General features: G+C 39.2%; 1 protein-coding gene across 11 annotated transcripts in view; it reads right to left on the bottom strand.

The window, feature by feature from the left end:
- The window catches only part of TLK2 (tousled like kinase 2), a 145,307-nt gene that overhangs the window by 16,420 nt on the left and 107,923 nt on the right, over nt 1-20,964 (bottom strand). For all 11 annotated transcript variants that reach the window (XM_074388815.1, XM_074388814.1, XM_074388817.1 and 8 more), the window contains 4 exons: nt 19,189-19,286; nt 17,224-17,305; nt 11,792-11,883; nt 2,049-2,138 (listed from right to left, as the gene is read on the bottom strand). In XM_074388815.1, coding sequence (XP_074244916.1) covers nt 2,049-2,138; nt 11,792-11,883; nt 17,224-17,305; nt 19,189-19,286 — 362 coding nt within the window. The remainder of the gene's footprint in view (nt 1-2,048; nt 2,139-11,791; nt 11,884-17,223; nt 17,306-19,188; nt 19,287-20,964) is intronic.

The raw sequence follows: 20,964 nt of genomic DNA, 5'->3' as shown, positions 1-20,964 counted from the left end.
CGAACTGCTTGCACCCATGAGGCAGAGGTTGCAGTGAGCCAAGATCATGCCACTGCACTACATCTTGGGCAACAGAGCAAGACTCCATCTCAAATTAAATATAAAAAAGAAATGTCTGAAGTTTATCAGATTTCTCTGATCTGAGATTCTGAAATCTGAAATATAGACTCATGCTCAATGGAATGATTCTTTGACCCAATGCAAGTTGAAAATAAAGCCTCATTTTTAATACCCAAACAATTCTCAGAAGACGTTCTAAAAATGATGGTCTGACATTTTTGGTGACATTTCATCATATAAACAAGAGAAACAACAAACTAATCAATTCAAGAATAGTACAGAACTCACTCAATTTTTCACATTAGTTAAAAGTGTGTATACACTTAGAAACAGCAGATAATTTGAGGCTAATATTAATCTTTGAAATAGTTTTTGAACTTACAGTTCAGAGAGGGGAGTCTACCTAGTATTCAAGAAATTTACTCAAAGCAAAACAGTGATGTCATGACCTGCCCCTGGTTTCCCAATCCTGCCCTCTAATTAGATAATTTAAAAAAAAATTCCACTCATGTGAAACACACGTGGCCAAGTCCAGTGCCAGGGCTACCAAATGAGAAGACGAAATCTCTGAGAGAATGGCCCAGGTCCTATTTCCAAAGGGAATTATAGTCCTCTTTGGGGTTATTTCTAAATGTGAGCCAGCTCTGAGACTGTTGGCTAGAACAGACCAAAACATCTAGAATTACCCTGGGAGGCTGATGGAGCCTGGAGTCTAGAACTAAGGTATGTTCTGATTCAGTTCAAACTTCTATAGAGAAACATTTTCAAATGCTAAGATATATCCAGCTAAACTGCTGGATAAACCCAGAGGTGCTGGAGCTAACCTGTATCAAGTAACAAAATATAGTAATGCCCATGATTATCAATGATCTCAAACAAGTCATATAACCTCTCTGGTCCTCAAAACACACCTATAAAAAGAAAAGGCTGGACTGGGAGATCCTCCCCATTCTAACATCCTATAAGCCTATATTTTGACTATTCTAACATCCTATAAGCCTGTATTGTGACATGTAGCATTGAGTTCTGTCTTCATTAGTGCCACATTTCTTGTCTCATTCTAGGATAAATCACATGGCCAATACTTTTTAAAAGGTCTGGCAATATTCATAAGAGTCTTGGGGTGAGCAGAAACTCTCCTGAACAGTCTACACTCACTAGTGCACATCAGTGGCATGCTAGCACCAGCTCATGCCAGTTTCCAAGAGCTGACTTAAATTTTCAGGAATTTTGTGAGCTGGTTATTAAACCACTGGTAGGACAAATGAATAAGCAAAATGTGGAATATGCATACAACAGAATATTATGTGGCCATAAAAAGGAATGAAGTACTGACACATGCCACAAGAATGAAACTTGACAACATGCTCAGTGAAAGAAGCCAGTAATAAAAGTCCACATACTTTATGATTCCATGCATACAAGAGTGCAGAATAGGAAATCTATAGAGATAAAACAGTAGTGACTGATTAAGGATAGGGCAGAGGGATGGAATGGTAGAATAGATGGATAGTAGTGAAAGGGATGGGGTTTGAGATGGTGAAAAAATTCTAAAATTGGTGCTAGTGGTTGGATATATCTAGGAATATGCTAAAAACCACTAAACTGTATATTTTACCTGCGTCAATCATATAATATGTGAATTACAATTAAGATGTTTAAAAATAAATAAACAGGTGGTACATCAAAACTGGACATGGGAAGAGTATCTACACCATGGAAATTGGCAAACACTATGCATTAGCCCTGTCTCTCTTCACACCAAACTGATTGTTAAACATTTACTGGCACCCAAGTGCACTTGTCCTTTGGTGCAGAGGTTCCTTGCTGACCCAAATCTGAATTTAATTTGATCATCTGTCCATAAATTAATACATTTGGTTCCCTCAGAAGGTATTTCCTCAATCCAGAGTTCAGTTCTATTCCATGAACAATCAACACTGCAAGAAAATAATGTAACTCTTAAGGCAAAACGGCACAACACTTACGAGTCAGTATCCAGTGAAAAGTAATCATACAGTTTAACTATTCTGGGATGATCCAGTTCTTTATGAATCCGGTATTCTCTACATGCATGCCTGTAAACAAAAGAGCAAATTAACAAGAAGGTATATTCGCCTGCATTTTATAACTCTTCAAAGATCCTCCGAAATATTCAATCATTTCTCTATTTTTTCAACATGTTCATTCCATTCAGGTCCATCTGGTCCCTTATCTGATTTTTCTCTTTGGTCATCCTATTTTCTCTATTGGAATCTACCAAGCCATTGAGAAAATAATAGGTGCTCAAAAATTTGTTAAGTGAATGGATGTCAACCCTTTTCATCCCTTTCAAGTTCACTGTATGATAATCACACCTCTTTTTCATTTATACTCAAGTATCACAGATTTTAAAATTACCAGGACAGTTATTTTCCCCCTCTCCCTAAACGTGATACATCCTATCTGTAAAGGTATATATGCTGGGGTAACATCAAAGGGGTCAATGCTAGCATGTAAACCCCTTAGGTTAAAGGATTATCTGTTACATAAATCAATTAACAGTCCTTTATACTTTTTGTTTTTAAATCCTCCTCCTTACAAAAATAATTTAAGTGCTATTAGCTTTATTCTAAGAAAATATCAAATGTGAAATTATGAAACCCCAGTTTTCTTAAAATGGTGAATATGATACAGTCATCCACTGTGTAACAACCCTTTGGTCAATGATGCTAAGCCACATATATGACAGGGGTCCCATAAGAGTATAACCGAGCTTCCTATAAATTGAAGAAGCAAAAAAAAAAAAAAAAAAAAAAAAAAAAAGAGTACAACAGAGCTGAAAATTCCTATCACCTGGTGACACAGCAGTCATGATGTCACTGCACGATTCATTACTCTTGCTTGTGGTGCTGCCAGTCATATTAAAGTCTAGCACATTCAATTATCTACAGTATATAACACCTGATAATGATAATAAACAAATACATTATCGGTTTATGTATTTACTATACAGCAGGCCCTTAAATAGCATCATCTTGTTGTAACACTGATGAGGTTAAAAAAAATCATCAGCCAGGCACGGTGGCTCATGCCTATAATCCCAGCACTTTGGGAGGCCAAGGCAGGCGGATCACTTGAGGTCAGGCATTCAAGACCCGCCTGACTAACATGGTGAAATCCCATCTCTACTAAAAATACAAAAATTTGCCAGGCGTGGTAGTGGCTGCCTGTAATTCCTGCTACTCAAGAGGTTGAGGCAGGAGAATCACTTGAACCTGCGAAGTGGAGGTTGCAGTGAGGTAAGATTGCACCACTACACTCCCAGCCTGGGTCACAAAGTTAGACTTTGTCTCCCCAAAAAAAAAAAAAAAAAAAAAAAAAAAATCAATTCCTGGTCAGCACCACTGTCCGTGTGGAGTCTGTGTGTTCTTCCCATATCTGCGTGGGTTTTCTCAGATTATTCTGCTTTCCTCCCACATCCCAAAGCCAAACGCGTTAGGTTCACTGGCATGTCCACATGGTTCCAGTCTGAGTGCATGTGTGGGTGCACCCACCCTGTGATGGGATGGCATCTTGTCCAGGGGTGGCCCCCACCTTACCCCTGAGCTGCTGAGATAGGCTCTGGCCACCCTCAACCCTGAGAAGGCAATGAGTAGGTAAACTGTCATGTTGTTTCTACTGATCTTTCTTAAATATATCTAAAGCTCATATGTATTTCAATGTTTTAGTCTTTAGTTAGAAGCTGGATAATGTTTTTGTGACCAGGAATATGCCACAGAAACTTAACTCTTGTTTATGTCAATCAGCCTACAGTAAAATTGGTTTTGTTACACCTTGTTTCCGTTAACGTTGCAGTTTCCAAGAACCTATCACCGCTATCAAGTGAGGGCTTACTGTACTGTAATTTGTTTGTTTCTGATGGAGTCTCACTCTGTTGCCAAGGCTCTCCAGAGGACACTGGCGCAATCTTGACTCACTGTGGCCTTTAACTCCTGGGTTCAAGCAATTCTGTCTAAGCCTCCCAAGTAGCTGGGATTACAGGCATGCGCCTGGCTAAATTTTGTATTTTTACTATAGAGGGGGTTTCGCCACGTTGGCCAGGTTGATCTTGAACTCCAGACTTCCAGTGATTCACCTGCTTTGGCCTCCCAAAGTGCTACAATTACAAACGTGAGCCACTGTGCCTGGCCTGTACTACTTTTTAGTCGTTTAAATTTTAGAGATTGGGCACACTCGCTCACAGCCGTAATCCCAGCACTTTGGGAGGCTGAGGGAGGTGGATCACTTGAGGCCAGGAGTTTGAGGCAAGCCTGGCCAATATAACGAAACTCCGTCTCTACTAAAAAAGACAAAAAGCAGCCGGGTGTGGTGGTGAGCATCTGTAATCCCAGCTACTGAGGCAGGAGAGTTGCTTGAACCCAGGAGGCAGAAGTTGCAGTGAGCTGAGATCGTACTACTACACTCTACCCTGGGTGACGGAGCGAGACTCCATTTCAAAAAAAAAGAAAAAAAATAGGAAAAAAAAAAAAAAAGAAACTAGAGTGTACTCCCTTCTACTTATTTAAAAAAAACAAAATTTGGGCTGGGTGCAGTGGCTCACGCCCATAATCCCAGCACTTTGGGAGGTTGAGATGGGTGGATCACAAGGTCAAGAGATCGAGACCATCCTGGTCAACATGGTGAAACCCCGTCTCTACTAAAAATACAAAAGTTAGCTGGGCATGGTGGCGCATGCCTGTAGTCCCAGCTACTCGGGAGGCTGAGGCAGGAGAATCGCTTGAACCCAGGAGGCGGAGGTTGCGGTGAGCCGAGATCGCGCCATTGCACTCCAGCCTGGGTAACAAGAGCGAAACTCCGTCTCAAAAACAAAAACAAAAACAAAAACAAAAACTTGGCTGGGCACCGTGGCTCATGCTTGTAATCCCAGCACTTTGGGAGGCTGCGGCACACAGATCACCAGGTCAAGAGATTGAGGCCATCCTGGCCAACACGGTGAAATCTTGTCTCTACTAAAAATACATGGGCATGGTGGGACATGCCTGTAGTCCCAGATGCTCAGGAGGCTGAGGCAGGAGAATCACTTGTGCCCAGGAAGCAGAGGTTACAGTGAGCTGAGATCGCGCTGCTGTACTCCAGCCTGGCAACAGAGCGAGACTCCATCTCAAAAAAACAAAACAAAACAAAACAAAAAAAACAACTATAAAACAGCCTTGGGCAGATCCATCAGGGTGTAAAGGAGAAGGCATTGTTATCATAGGGAGTGAGGGGTGACAACTTCATTTGTGTTACTGTCCCTAAAGAGCTTCCAGTGGGACAAGATGTGGAGGTGGAAGAAAGTGATACTGATGGGCTGAGCGTGGTGGCTCCTGCCTGTAATCCCAACACTTAGGGAGGCTGAGGCCCTGAAATCAGCAGTTCAAGACCCAACCTGGCTAACATGGTGAAACCTCGTCTTTAAAAAAACAATAAAGAAAAAGGAAAGTGACATTAATGATCTTGACCTTGTGCAGGCCTATGCTAACGAGTGTATGCATTGGTTCTTAACAAAAACATTTTCAAATCTAAAAAAAAAAATTGAAAAAAGCTTACAGAAAAAGGATGTAAGAAAAGAAGATATTTTCATAGAACTGCCCAATGTGTTTAAGCTAAGTCTTATTACAAAGGAGTCAAAAAGCTAAAAAAAAAAAAAAAAAAAAAAAAAAAAAAAAAAAAAAAGGCAATTCTAAAGCAAAAAGTTTATAGTAAGTGAAGGTTAATTTATACTTAAAAAAATTTTTAATAAATGTAGCGTAGCCTCTGTAAGCCTATAATAGTATACAATAACATCCTATACTTTCACATTCACTCACCTGTCACTCACTGACTCACCCAGAGCAACTTCCAGCTCTGCAAATTCCATTAATGGTACCCGTGTACCATTTTTCATATTGTATTTTTACTGTAACTTTTCTATGCTTAGATATGCTTAGATACACAATTAGTAATACAACTGCCGATAGCAGGTTCCCCAACACAGTACAGGTTCGTGCCTTGTTAGGAACTGGGCCACACAGCAGCAGGTGAGCAGAGGGTGAGCGAGCGAAGCTTCCTCTATATTTACAGCTACCCCCCACAGCCTGCATTATGGTCTGAGCTCCACCTCCTGTCAGATCAGCAGTGGCATAGATTCACATAGGAGCACACACCCTACTGTGAACTGCGCATGCCAGGGATCTAGGTTGTGTGTGCCTCATGAGAACCTAATGCCTGATGATCTGTCACTGTCTCCTGACACCACCAGATGGGACTAATTGCAGGAAAACAAGCTCAGGGTTCCCACTGATTCTACATTACAGTAAGCTGTGTAATTAATTCATTATCTATTACAATGTAATAATAATAGAAATAAAGTACACGATAAATGTAATGCACTTGAATCATCCTGAAACTATCTCCCCACCGTCCCCAGTCCACAGAATAACTGTCTTCCACAAAACCAGTCCCTGGTGCCAAAAAGGTTTGGAATCACTGGCCTATAGTATTCAGGACAGTAACATGCTATACAGGTTTGCAGCCTAGGAGCAATGGGCTATACCATACAGCCTAGGTATGTAGCAGGCTATATCATCAAAGCTTACATGAAGTACACTCTGATGTTTGTACAACAAACTCACCCAACAATGCATTTCTCAAAACATATCCCCATTGATAAGCAACACATGACTACATATGATTAGCATTTTTAAGGTACTTTTCTAGTTTAAAATCATTTAATAAGGAGCAAAAGTGTACTATATAACCTGACATATTCATATACTGAATTTTTGCAGAACAGATTATGATTACATAATATAATTACTAATACTATTTTAAGTATTTAGTTTTTACAAAGTAGTTCAGCACTATCTGGTTTAGGACATTTTGTTATAAGGACAGTTGGAAATGATATACTTTCCTTAGTACAGTAGAATAAAACTAAAAAACAGTGATGTTTTCAGAAACCAGTAAACTTCAGCATACCAAAAATACAAAGAAAGTATTCAACTAAAAAAAAGCTGAGGAAAAAATTAGGGGAAGCCGGAAAAGGGAGAAATAGGAATCTAAAAGTAATTACATATATTTTTTCCCAAAGGAAACTATTTGGGTTTAGTTTTCAAGCTGCCACTTTTGGCCAGTTTGTTTCCTCTGATGCTTCATTTCATCATCTTTACATTTTTCTAAAAACCAACTTGCCAACACTGAGGCAGAGCAGTGTCAGAACACACACTATCCTAGGAACACGGAGGCCTGGCTCCCTGCTATAGCTCTGTGGCTCCACCTCTCTGAGCTTCAGTTTTGCCATCACTGGACGGGATGCTCTGAAGTGAGCTTGCTGCAGATACTCAGCAAATGTACCTTTGGCCTCCACAACCTCCCCACCCCCCAGTTCCACCAAAGTCGCTCCATACTTGTCTTATTTTATTTTATTTTTTTGATTACACACATATATTTAACAGTATAGTTTTACACAGAGTGCTAAGGGCACTTTTCTTCATATTTTATAGAAGGGCTTGAAACATACAGATTTTCTATTAGTAATCATACAACAGCACATAACCAAATCTAAATCCTATATAGATGTACTACAATTTATTTAGAATTTAAAGGCTTAAAGGCAATAAGCAGGAGAGGAAAAAGTATGTATACTTTTATTTTACAAAACTGACTGAAAAATACATTCAAGAAATAGTAAATAGAATTTAATATGATCTGGTTGGGTGTGGTGGCTCACGTCTGTAATCTCAGCACTTTGGGAGTCTGAAATGGGAAGATCATTTGAGCCTAGGAGTTCAAGACCAGCCTGGGCAACACAGTGAGACCCCATCTCAAAAAACAACAAAAAAATTAATATGATCTCATGTGCCCTGAAGGAAGTGGCAACCGATTTAGAGAGGTAATCACTATGTCCAAATAATCTCCTACATAGAGCTACTGCAACTGTAGAGTCACGGAATCATCAGTCCCCTTTCTGCCAGCACACTTGCATTTTTAAATACATTAAGATTCCGTGTAATATTGCACTTGATTAAAAAATAAAAGTGCTGCCATTTTTTATTTTTGAGATGAAGTCTCACTCTGTTGCGCAGGCTGGAGCAGTGGCATGATTTCAGCTCACAACCTCTGCCTCCTGGGTTCAAGCAACTCTCCTTCCTCGGCCTTCTTAGTAGCTGGGATTACCGGTGTCCACCATCATGCCTGGCTAATTATTTTTTGTATTTTCAGTAGACAGGGTTTCACCATGTTGGTCAGGCTCGTCTTGAACTCCAGATCTCAGGCAATCCACCAGCCTTGGCATTCCAAAGTGCTGGGATTACAGGAGTGAGCCACTACCCTTGGCTGGTGGTTTTTTTTTGTTTTGTTTTGTTTTTAAAGTTTAGAAACCTAGGGACTAAATAGATCACTGTTCAAGTTATTTCTCACTCTAGCATGCTATAAATGTGTAGCGCTCAACCCTTTTGTCTTAACTTCTTGATTTTGTGCATTTTAGAGCAGAAACCAATTTCTCTGTTGAGGTACAGAATACAGAGAAAACAAAAGGTGGCAAAAATTTCAGAATCAAAATGTCATTCAAAGTCTTCACCAATTAAGGGAATTTGCAGTGTCACTGAACCTTTGCCCAGCTCTAAACCCGCTTCTCTTATTTCATCAGCAAGGCAATGACTGAGCCATGTTCAACTGTCAAGTTATAATCCAAGGGATCACGTATTATAAATATAGAGACTTTAATAAGAAACTGGAAGAAATTCATCCACCAAAATGTCTTTTACTCTAAGTTGATATATATTTAGATTTTCAAAACGCTTTTTATCTTTAAAAACTTTAATATAGAGTATCATACAAAAGAGAATAGAGAATCATACAAAATAGGATAGAGTATTACACAAAAGCATACCAACTCCGATATAAATTACTTGAGCAGATAGCTTTACATGAAAATTTTCCTACTGTAGAAATTTTTTTTTTTTTTGACGCAGTCTTGGTCTGTCACCCAGGCTGGTAAACGCAAGGGCATGATCTCATCTCACTGCAACCTCTGCCTCCCTGGTTCAAGCAATTCTCCTGCCTCAGCCTCCTGAGTAGCTGAGACTACAGCCGCTACTCTGAGAACTCACCACGCCCAGATAATTTTTTTGTACTTTTTTTAGTAGACACGAGGTTTCACAATGTTGGCCAGGCTGGCCTTAAACGCCTAACCTCATGATCCATCCACCTCGGCCTCCCGAAGTGCTGGGATTACAGGCCTGAGCCACCGTGCCCAGCTTCCTACTGTAGAATTTTTAATAGTTATTTGAGGAGGTTAAAGCAGTCTAGTAAAACTAAATTTATTTTAAAAATTTTAATAAAATTTGTGTTTTTATAATATAAAAGCAAAATACAATCAGTTTACTTTTGGTTTGTTTATAGTTGGAAGAGGAGAGTAACAAAGTGGCAGAACAAAACTCAAAATACACCAAAACAAATACCTTTTATTTTCTGTTAAGATCTGTCTTCTTTTTTTAACCAGAATAAATGTCTTGATGGGACTGGGAAGTCAATCCCAAGAATGGAAAAGCAATTAACAGAACTTACTAGCAGGGTTATAGCATTTTCATATTTTATAATGTCATAATGCTGAAGTATACTACTTATTAGTTTAATTCTGAATTTTTAAAGCACTCATCAACATGTTACATGCTTGATATAAACCTCCTTTTAGTTCAAAGGAGTTAATGACATTTTGTCAATTCGCCATCTTCTATAGCCATGAAATGCATGAGTATGATTTCCTATTACTTAGAAAGCAAACTCTTTCAAAAGAAAGGTGGAGGTACTTAAGAATTATCCCCAGTGCTGCTTCCTGACTGGAAAAAAAAAGAACTCCCCCCACCAAGCAAAAAAAGAGGTCACAAAAACTGCACATACCCTTTCCCCAGGGTGTCTGCCAAATGGGAAATGGCCCCTGCTCAGATGAGCTCAGGCAACATAATCCCCCCTCTGATGAGGAAACAGAGTAAGAAGGCACCAATGCCAGCCTGGAACTTGAATGGCGAACAGCTTAGACAGATAAGACCATCTCCTTTACGTGCTCTCCGATTCTGTCTGCAGAGACGTATGTGAGAAAATACCCAATCCATACCTGCTGGGATGCAAACTGCTTGCCAACTGTTTGAAGGAGGGACAAGGCCAGGCTTCCACTCCTCACTGTTTCAAAAGGCTAGATGAGCAGAACCCCTACCTGCAGTTGCTTTGGTATCTAACACTAGAGTTCTCTGCAAGGTCAGCCAGAAACCTGGATACTGAGACTAGGCAAAATACATGTATATCTGAGCACAGGAACTATGTTCTCAAGGTTGACCAAGGTTGGTCCCTAGAGGGCATTTTTAAAGAGAAGCATGTACTGGTCCAATACCCTTAGGCATTCTTAAGGTCTCAATACAGTAGGGGCACTGCTCATTTATAACTGGTCAGAACAACATGTGCTCTCCTTCTCTGAAGTGCTCCTGGCATTCACTGCTGCGTGCCACTCATCCCTACACATCAAGTGACTGGAATGTTCTTATAATAATGTAACTGCTCCTCAGAAGCATCTGAACTGCAGCTGCCTGCCACCTAAGAAACAGGAAGGATGCCACACATCATCCCTTCTCCTCCCTCTGCTAAGCCCTGTTGCTCTTAATGCAGCAGGAACCTTCCCTTCTCCAGTGCTGAGCACCACTGTCCATCTGTCTGGAACAGGAAGAACTCCTGGGTCCCTGATGAACAAGAGGTATAGAGCAAGAGTTGCCTTGGACCAGGTTAGAAGCCAGCTAAAGGGCTACTTCAAAGTCCACTGTTTTTCCTCCTCCAAATTATTATTTACAAGGAAAAAAAAAAAAAAAAAAAAGCAAGATTGCCTCTACAGAATGGAGGCATTTGTTTTATCAAAAGAACTTGTCCCCTCCTTTCAGAGGCAGGACTTGTCTAATTCAATACTTGTACCAACAACAAAGAAACAAAACTAAACCCAGTGGGGAACCTAATGGAAATTAAGTCTGCATAACCTCTAAAGCAAATGAGCCACGAATTCCAATATTCAGAAGCTCAGGGGGAATATAGGCAAAACCTGACATTAGTGGAACAAAGCAATTCACAGCTGTGCATGTAATAACAATTCGTTCTAAAGAAGTCCCCCTCCCTACCCCGCCCCAAGTACAGATGGAGGCTGCCACTGATGGCATTTTGTAGAGAGGCAAGCACAGAAAGTGGGACCCTGAAGATGGAGAACTTTGAGACGGGCAAACTGTGATGGGGAGGAGAACACAGCACGGAGAGGCTGAACAAGTCAAACGGGTGCCACCAAGGCACACCAGGTGCCCCCAGTCTCTTCCAGAAGGAAATGACTGAAGTAGCAGAAAAAGCCCACCAGCAGCTCCCTAAGGTCTGGTTTCTATAGACAAGCAACAATGATTTCTAAGGCTTTATTTACTACAGCTATTTCTAGCCACAAACAAACGGAAGGTTACGAGCACCAGGGCTTTGGATTAAGGGAAGTCTGGATTTAAATACCAGCTCAGCCACTTCCTGTTACTCAAATTCTGTAAGCATCAGTTTCCTCATCAGTAACAGTGAGAATATATTCATTCTCTTAGGGTAGCTATGAAGATTACATAAAACAAAATCCAACAACAATGTTATGTAAAGCTCGTAGCATAATACTCAAACTAAAGGTATTATTTAATTTTGAAAAGTCAGACACTCTAGTATCACTTACTTGTGGTAATTCTCCTTTTTCTCATCTCTCCAGTTTTTATTTAACTGGTGAATTTTCACAGCTACGTATCTTTGCTCTGTTAGATCAAATGCCTATAAAGCAAGGGAATAAATTATATACTGGATAAATGTTAAAAATTACAGGCAACTGATTTGAAGCTTCTATTTAACATATAACATAATAAAGTCCAAAATACATTATTAAATACATCACATACTTATATCAGTGTCGCAACCATCTTCTTGAAACTTGTGATTAAATAATTTAGAAGTCTGTAGACACACTGGCACCAAGGGGTTTAGGACATAAAACCAGGCCAACACCACAAACAGAAAGATAGCCTCTGCCTTCAAAATTATTTCCCAACCATTCTCTTTCTGGACACAATCTATTCCCATCTGGGACCCAACACCCTTAGGTTGTCTTTTGTCCTTCAGCTGACACTGGGACTTCGTAAGCTTCAAATATTCTGCCACTTCTGAAATCCTAGGGACACACATTGCCTGCCTCATGGAGAAAATAAGCTCTCACAAGATACTTCCTTGGTATGACTGTATTCAAAATAACCCTATAATTTGGCATATTGTTTATTAAAATAAAAAGAGAAACAAAAACAAACCAAAAAAAACCCCTGCCTTTAGTTCCATCTAAATATGCTGGGTAAATGAAAAGCAGTTTTTTTGTATGTTTGCTTTTGTTTTGAGACAGTCTTGCTCTGTCTGTTCCTCGCCCAGGCTGGAGTGCAATGGCACAATCTTAGCTTACTGTAACCTCCACCTCCCAGGTTCAAGCAATTCTCCTGCTTCAGCTACCTGAGTAACTGGGATTACAGGCATGCACCACCATGCCTGGCTAATTTTTGTATTTTTAGTGGAGAAGGGGTTTCACCACGTTGGTTAGGCTGGTCTCGAACTCCTGACCTCGTGATCCGCCTGCCTTGGCCTCCTAACATGCTGGGATTACAGGTGTAAGCCACCACGCCTGGCCAAAAAGCAGTTTTTAATCCCAACAATGGCTTAAGTTAGTTATACCAAGTCACTTCTCCAGCACTGTGCAGAGGCAGGAACGGGCTTTCCCCAAAGGCCACCACTGCCAGCAAGTCCTGCATCAGCTATGTAGTGCTAAGGCACAGAATGCAAAAGGTAACATAGATTTTTTTGAGGAAGTTGGGTGTAAATCATAATTTGATTAAGTAATCTTTCAATAATTGAAGATTTCCCTCCATACAAGATTTTATTGCATAGCTCCTTTAGAATAAAGATTTTCTTAGTTTGTAAAGTTCAGATTAAAAGCTTACTACTTCAGTTCAATACTTTATCATCCATCTGCTAATTTTCACAAATATACAAACTGATGAAGGCAGTAAGTGCAGAAAACAGTCCGTGAATAGGTGATCACTACTACAGATTTTTCTAAACCTAAATTTCTCTAGGTAAGCACTGCATATAGAGAGAGCTGCTTATAAAATATAGAAACTTCCATTATTTATACCAAATTAAAACCAGTATGTTTAAAGTATAAAACCCACTCACTTCAGACATAATATCTTATTTCACAAAAACAGAAACTTTTTTTATTTTTCTCTTTTTATATAGACAGGGCCTCAATGTGTTTGCCAGGCTGGTCTTGAACTCCTGGCCTCAAGTAAGCTTCCCACCTTGGCCTCCCAAAGTACTGTTAGAGGCATAAGCCACCATGCCTGGCTAAAAATGGAAATATTTGAACTCCTTTTTTTACAGTCTTCAGTCCATCCACAATCATGAATACCATAACGACTTCACAGTAGAAAACCATTTCAAATAATACTAAAAAAAAATTAAATACCACCCAATTTATGAGAGCACCAATGCTATTTCAAGCATAATTTTATCTGACTTCTACACTGTACTTCTAAATCCAAGACACTGTGATCTACCACTGACTTAAGAAAGGATTGTGGAGAGTGCAGAACAGTGAAAGAAAAACTACATTAAGAGCACACGCCACTGCACTGGAGCCAGAAGGACAGAGTGAGAAGAATGTCTTAAAAAAAAAAAAAAGAAAGAAAGAAAATGAAGAAATACATTTGGAAAAACTAAGATGATGAAATTACTAAAAGTAACTAGGAAGCACCAAGAACCAATTTTGATAATTTAAATCACATACACTTCTAAGTATATACCCAAAAGAATTAAAAGCAGAGTCTCACAGAGATATTTGGACACCCAAATTCAAAACAGGCTGGATGTGGTGGCTCATGCCTATAATCCCAGCACTTTGGGAGGCTGAGGCAGGCAGATCATTTGAGGTGAGGAGTTTCAGAACAGCCTGGCCAACACAGAGAAACCCCATTTCTACTAAAAAATACAAAAAAAAAAAAGAAAGAAAAATAGCTGAGCATGGTGCATGCCTGTAATCCCAGCTACCTGGGGAGGCTGAGGCAGGAGGATCACTTGAACCCAGGAGATGAACACTGCATCGAGGGAAGATTGCACCACTGCACTCCAGCCTGGGTGATACAGCAAGACTTTGTCTCAAAAAAAAAAAAAAAGAAAAGAAAAAAACAAACCAGCACAGCACTATACGCAATAGACAAGAGGTGGAAGCAATCCAAGTGTCCACTCACATAGGAGGATAAACAAAATGTGTGCATACAGTAAAATATTAAGTGACCTTAAAAAGGAAGGAAATCCTGTCACATGCTATAGCACAGATTAACCTTGAGGACACTATGCTAAGTAAAAAAAGCTGATTATAAAAAGACAGTATGATTCCACTTCTCTAAGAAATCTAAATGTAGTCAAGTTCAGAGAAACAAAATGTAGCATGGTGGCTCCAAGGACAAAAGGAGAGGGAAAGGAAAGTTGATTAATGGCTACAGAGTTTCAGTTTTGGAAGATGAAAAAAAGTTCTAGAGATCTGTTTCACAATAACGTGAATGTAAGTTACTAACCTATACACTTAAAAATGGTTAAGATGGTAAATTTTGTATCTATCTTTTTACAATTAAAAAATTACAAAGAAACTAAGCATTGACTTAAGACCGAACATAAATAAAAATGAAGAAAGTAGATGGAAGGAATGAAAGGAGACATTAATGAAAAAGAAAACTAACCAAACAGCAGATTTGATCAACGAAATAAAAGTTGATTCTTAGAAAAAAATTAATTAACAACACCTACTAATCTCTAGCCTATCAGTCAAGAAACACAAAAATATTTTATAAGAACAGAGAAATAACTAAGATGTGGAAAATATTTTTAAAAAATGCCCAGCACGGTAGCTGTAATCCCAGCACTTTGGAAGGCTAAGGGGTGAAGATCACTTGAGGCTAGGAGTTTGAGACCAGCTTGGGCAACATAATGAAACCCTTTCTCTACTAAAAAAGAAAAAAAAAATCTAAATGAAATAGATTTCCTAGAAAAATTAAATTATGGAAACTGACTTGAGAAGGGAGAAAAAAATCTTAAGATATCAATAGTTGCAGAAGAAATTGAAAAGATAGTAAAATGTTTTCCACAAACTCAACATCTCCCAGGTGATTTTTCTTTTCTTCCTTTGTAGAGGCAGGGTCTTACTAGGTTGCCCAGGCTGGTTTCAAACTCCTAGGCTCAAGTGATCCTCCCGCCTCGGCCTCCCAGAGTGCTGGGATTACAGACATGAGCCACAGCATCCCCGGCCTGTCCAGATTTGTATGAGTCAATTCTAACAAACTTTCAAGGAGCCAACAATTCCCAAGTGATGAAAAGGGTTCCAGAGCATGGAAAAAGAGACTTCACAACTCACTGTATCTAAGGAGCTAGGATAACTATGACATCAAACTTTGATAAAGCTACTTGCATATAAAAGTGCAAAAATCCTGCTTATAAGCACAGATTTAAAAACACAAATAAGATACTAGAAGCTGGGCGCAGTGGCTCACGCCTGTAACCCCAACATTTTGGGAGGCCAACGTGGGTGATCACTTGAGTCCAAGAGTTTGAGACCAGCATGGGCAACATGATGAAACCCTGTCTCTACAAAAAAATACAAAAATTAGCCAGGTATGGTGGTACACACCTGTAATTCCAGCATTTTGGGAGGCAGAGATGGGAGGACACTAGAGCTCTGGAGTGGGAGGTTGCAGTGAGCTGAGAATGCACTGCTGTACTCTAGCCTGGGTGCCAGAGTGAGACAATGTCTCCCCCCCAAAAAAGAGAGATACTAGAATATCAAAACCAACATAGTAGTGCACTAAAATCATTATACAGTTCTGGATATGAATAGTGATGTAGTTATATCAGTTGCACAACATCGTGAAGGTAGTTAATGCCAATGAAACGTATACTTAAAATCACAGCTGGGTGCGGTGGCTCACACCTGTAATCTCAGCACATTGGGAGGCCAAGGCAGGAGGATTGCTTGAGCCCAGAAGTTAGAGACCTGCCTGAGAAATGTAGCAAGACCCTGTCTCTACAAAAAAATTTAAAAATTAGGGCACAGGGCCGGTAGTCCCAGCTACACAAGACATTGAGGCAGGAGGCTCACTTGTGTCCAGCAGTTTGAGGCTGCAATGAACTACGATCATGCCACCTCACTCCAGCCCGGGCAACAGAGCAAAACTCTGTCTCTAAAATAAATAAATAAATAAAACCACCACAGGAAGAAAAGTAAAAAAGAAAACCATAGAACCAGTTTTACCATTTTTATTTGTAATGAAAACTATTTTACTAAAAAGATTTCCCACATATAAATTCATATGAGCATAACATAAATCCTAACAGTGAAGGCTAAACCTTTGAAAGGCAGAGCTATACAATGAAGACTATTACAATTTTGTACTTTACAGACTGATTCCAGAAACAGGTAGAAAAATTCAATCCACATGTTATGAATCTGTAGGTGTATTTAAAACATGCTGGATCCCTCATTTGGTAAAAATCAACCTGGAGGCTCAGCAGCCTGTACTTTGCTGGCCCAACTGAAGCACTCTAAGCCAGGACACTCTTTCAGACTGCCAATGCTAGTACTGTATTATATTATTATATCATATAACACTTTTAAAACAAAAAGCAGGTTTTCCAATTTAAAAAACAACTATTCTTATTGGAAATAGGTTTTACAGATCTATTCTGTAAAGGAAATAAAGGTAGCACATATTCTTTTCTAACAAATGTGTGTGAGGCAGAAGGTACAGAACCAGAATAAAAATCACCATAATTCCACCACCCAGTATATTTCCTTCTTGCTTTTTAAATCTATAAGTATTTATTTTCAAACTTAAACATGTCAATATTGTATCCTGCTTAGTCATCTAGGTTTATTGAAAGCTGTTTTCCCAAAGATACGGGTTTTTAAAGTTTTTGAATTTTAATGGATATCAACCTACAATTATCAGTATTCTTAATGTTCTCCAACTCAGTAACAGCCGATAATTTAACCCCCAGTCTTGGTTCCCAGTTCCTTATACTTACCTTGTAAACTTCACTGAAACCCCCTCTACCCAAAAGATGTAACAACAAATATCTGTCATTTAGCGTTGGATGATCTTTAAATCTGTGGAAACAGAAAATATGTAACACCCTGAGATCATGGACTATAGTCTTCCATGCTTGCAAAATTCCCAGAATATCTAATACATTATACATACAATTATAGCTGCTGTTGGTAGTTTGACAATCACCATCAACATGGCAAATTCTGAGAATAAACTTACACAGTTCAAAGAGGCAGCATAATTACAATGAATAGCACTAGCTGTAGAGCCACAGGACTTGAGTGCTGGTTTCAGTGTAGCTACACTAGATCTGTGACCTTTGTTGTTCCTCCTTTTTCCTGCCCTGCTACACAATGATCGAGGGTAAATTAGACTTGATTAGAGATTTTTAAATTGTGCTATTTGGCTCCTCCAAACTATATAAGGTCCACATGATCCCACCATTTCCAAACTACATACAGTAAAATTCCAAGACATTTGCTATTTCCTTAAAAATTGATTGTAGAGTAGTGAAGTCACATGTTCTATGTGCATTCATTATTCTCTCTTTAAGACAAAGTCTATGAAATAACTATGTTCCCCATATTACATTTCACCTTGGGTAGTTTCTTAATACGATAAAGAAATGACACGTCGGGTGCGGTGGCTCACGCCTGTAATCCCAGCACTTTGGGAGGCCGAGGTGGGTGGATCACGAGGTCAAGAGATCGAGACCATCCCGGTCAACATGGTGAAACCCCGCCTCTACTAAAAATACAAAAAATTTAGCTGGGCATGGTGGCGCGTGCCTGTAATCCCAGCTACTCAGGAGGCTAAGGCAGGAGAATTGCCTGAACCCAGGAGGCGGAGGTTGTGGTGAGCCGAGATCGTGCCATTGCACTCCAGCCTGGGTAACAAGAGCGAAACTCCGTCTCCAAAAAAAAAAAAAAGAAAGAAATGACAATTTCTGACAAAAACAAATTTTAAAATATTCTTACCTAGTTCCTGATCTTACACAATCTCACTATTAATCATGAAATTACTTTACTTTAAGAAAGTAGCATGCCTATTTGGAGATACATTACTGCATGGTGGTTGGGATGAAAAAGATCCAAGTTTAATTCTTTGGTCACATTATTTATGGGTCCCTGGTCAAGTTAACTTAATTTCTCTAAGCTTGTTTTCTGATTATGTATTGAAGATGACTGGGTTATCCTGAGGATTAAATGAAAACACTAAGGGCACTCAGGATCAAGCCTGATACACAGAGTTTTCAGGAATTAGTGCCTGCTGTTGTCTGCCACTCAGAAAGAAAGGTCAATAGCTCTTATAAGCCCAACAAAAATATGCACGCTGTGGCTTTGTGAAAAAATGTTTCAGGGTCCGAAAAATGTGGGAAAAAAACAGATTACTTATAAAAGCCCCTTTCTACTTTCAACCTACTTTTCCCATCTTCAATTCTTTAAATGACTAATAAACAATGGTGGGCATTAATCTACAATTAATGTACTGAACTTAATAGTCTCACTTAAAGTCTCAACACCTGAATGGCTCTTAAAGGTCATTCAGAAACTGAGTGTCATCTCAGCCCAATATTCTTTCCACAACACCACACTATGACCCATGCTTCCCCTTCTTAAGGCTCTGTACGTAAAACTGAATATACAGTGTATTTCAGCCATTTACAATTACAAAGCCATATTGTTTTAATAATCGCTACTCAGGTAAAAATGCTATGTGTATACACATATATACTTAATACATAAATGTAATACAATTATATATTTAAACCAAGGCAAATCATAGTTTTGTTCACAAAATTGTATTAGATGCTACAAAAGAGCTATTCACTATGGAATCACTTATGTAACTTATATTAAGCAAACACATTATTCCAGACCATTCAATTCATACCAGAAAGGGCTTAGCAATCTCCAACCCAATATACCCCCAAGTTGCTTACTGTGAATTATCTTCATTATGTATCCTTTTAAGTTCCCTGATATGTAGATTTCTAACCCTTTCTAGCCTTTCCAGCTCTGCCTGGATCTCTGCTTCCTCCTAAAGCAAAAAGGAAAGAAATAGCTCAAAATATGGGAAACTTTACCTTTCTGGGATCTTATTTCAAATGTAACAGCAGACATTTATCTTATGAAAAGCTAAAGGAAGTTGTTTTGCATTGAAAGATTTCTTTTTAAAAGATAAGAATTTTAATCATAATAAGCCCATAGAAAATAATAAAAGTCAAAGGCTGGGTGCAGTGGCTCATGACTATAAACCCAGCACTTCGGGAGGCCGAGATGGGTGGACCATGAGGTCAGGAGTTCAAGACCAGTCTGGCCAAGATGCTGAAACCCCATCTTTATTAAAAATACAAACATTTGCCGGGCATGGTGGCAAGTGCCTGTAATCCCAGCTACTTGGGATGCTGAGGCAGAAAAATCACTTGAACCCAGGTGGCAGAGGTTACAGTAAACTGAGATCGAGCCACTGAACTACAGCATGGGCAACAGAGCAAGACTCTGTCTCCAAAAAAAAAAAGAAAGAAAGAAAATAATTAAATTCAAACCATACAGAGGAGTTCAGTGAGAAAAGCAGAAGTTCTCTACCCTTCTCCTCCCTCCTCTCCCCACCCACTCCCAAGATGTAGCCACTATCAAGTTTCTTGCATTAAGTTTTCAGAAATGTTTTGTGCATATATATAGACATGGAAACAATTTTCACAAAAATCAGGTTATCTATCTGGTCCTTGTCTTTAAGTATGGATTACACTTGATGCCTTAAGTTCTACTTATTTAACAAGCTCTGAGAACCCAGCGGGAAAAACAGCATGAAAACTAGCATGTGAAATAAAAAACAAACAAAGCACATCTACCAAAAGCAGTTCAGTAAATCCTTACTAACCATTATCACCATAAATAGTATCCACCAATATGTGGGTTTCTGAATTCAAGAGCTGAGCAATCTACATCTAAGATATCTTAGTGAACATCATTAATAACAAATTCTATGTTATGTGCCTTTGTGTTTGAATAAGATTGGCATAAGACTTTCTCTTATTAGCTAGTTCAGGAAAGAAATAAGAGCTGATATATGACTTAAAATACGAGAGGAGTCTTAATATCAATTTTAAAACCACCTGTTCTTAAAATTTAAATATTTAAAAAATAATTAAGTTTCATTCTAAAGATAACCACTTGGGAAGCCTTACATGTTCAGAATTATCTGTTGATAGATCACTGGTAAAAATACTCTCATTGGGTTGCTAGAATTGACTTGAAAATGGAAAGATAGGCCAGGCATAGTGGCTCACACCTATAACCTGTAATCCCAGCACTTTTGGAAGCCAAGGCAGGAGGATCACTTGAGATCAGGAGTTTGAGACCAGCCTGGTCAAGATGGTGAGACCCTCATCTCTACTAAAAATACAAAAATTAGCCAGGTGTGGTGGAGCACACCTGTAATCCCAGCAACTCAGGAGGCTGAGGCACAAGAATCACCTGGGCCCAGGAGGCAGAGGTTGCAGTGAGGTAAGATCATGCCACTGCACTCTAGCCTGGGAGACAGAGTGAGACTCCATTTCAAAAAAAAAAAAAGAAAAATGAAAACAGAAAGATATGAGTTCTCCCATTAGACTACAAGACATGAGTGAAAGCAGTCACTCAAGCTTTCTGCTGCTAGGTCAAACTACTATTACATTCGCCCAAATAACCAAATAGCTTCAATCCTAAATGTAAAC

Source organism: Saimiri boliviensis, chromosome 17 (assembly GCF_048565385.1).
Source record: "Saimiri boliviensis isolate mSaiBol1 chromosome 17, mSaiBol1.pri, whole genome shotgun sequence".
NCBI classification, from domain to species: Eukaryota; Metazoa; Chordata; class Mammalia; order Primates; family Cebidae; genus Saimiri; species Saimiri boliviensis.
This window is presented reverse-complemented; position numbering and strand designations above follow the sequence as displayed.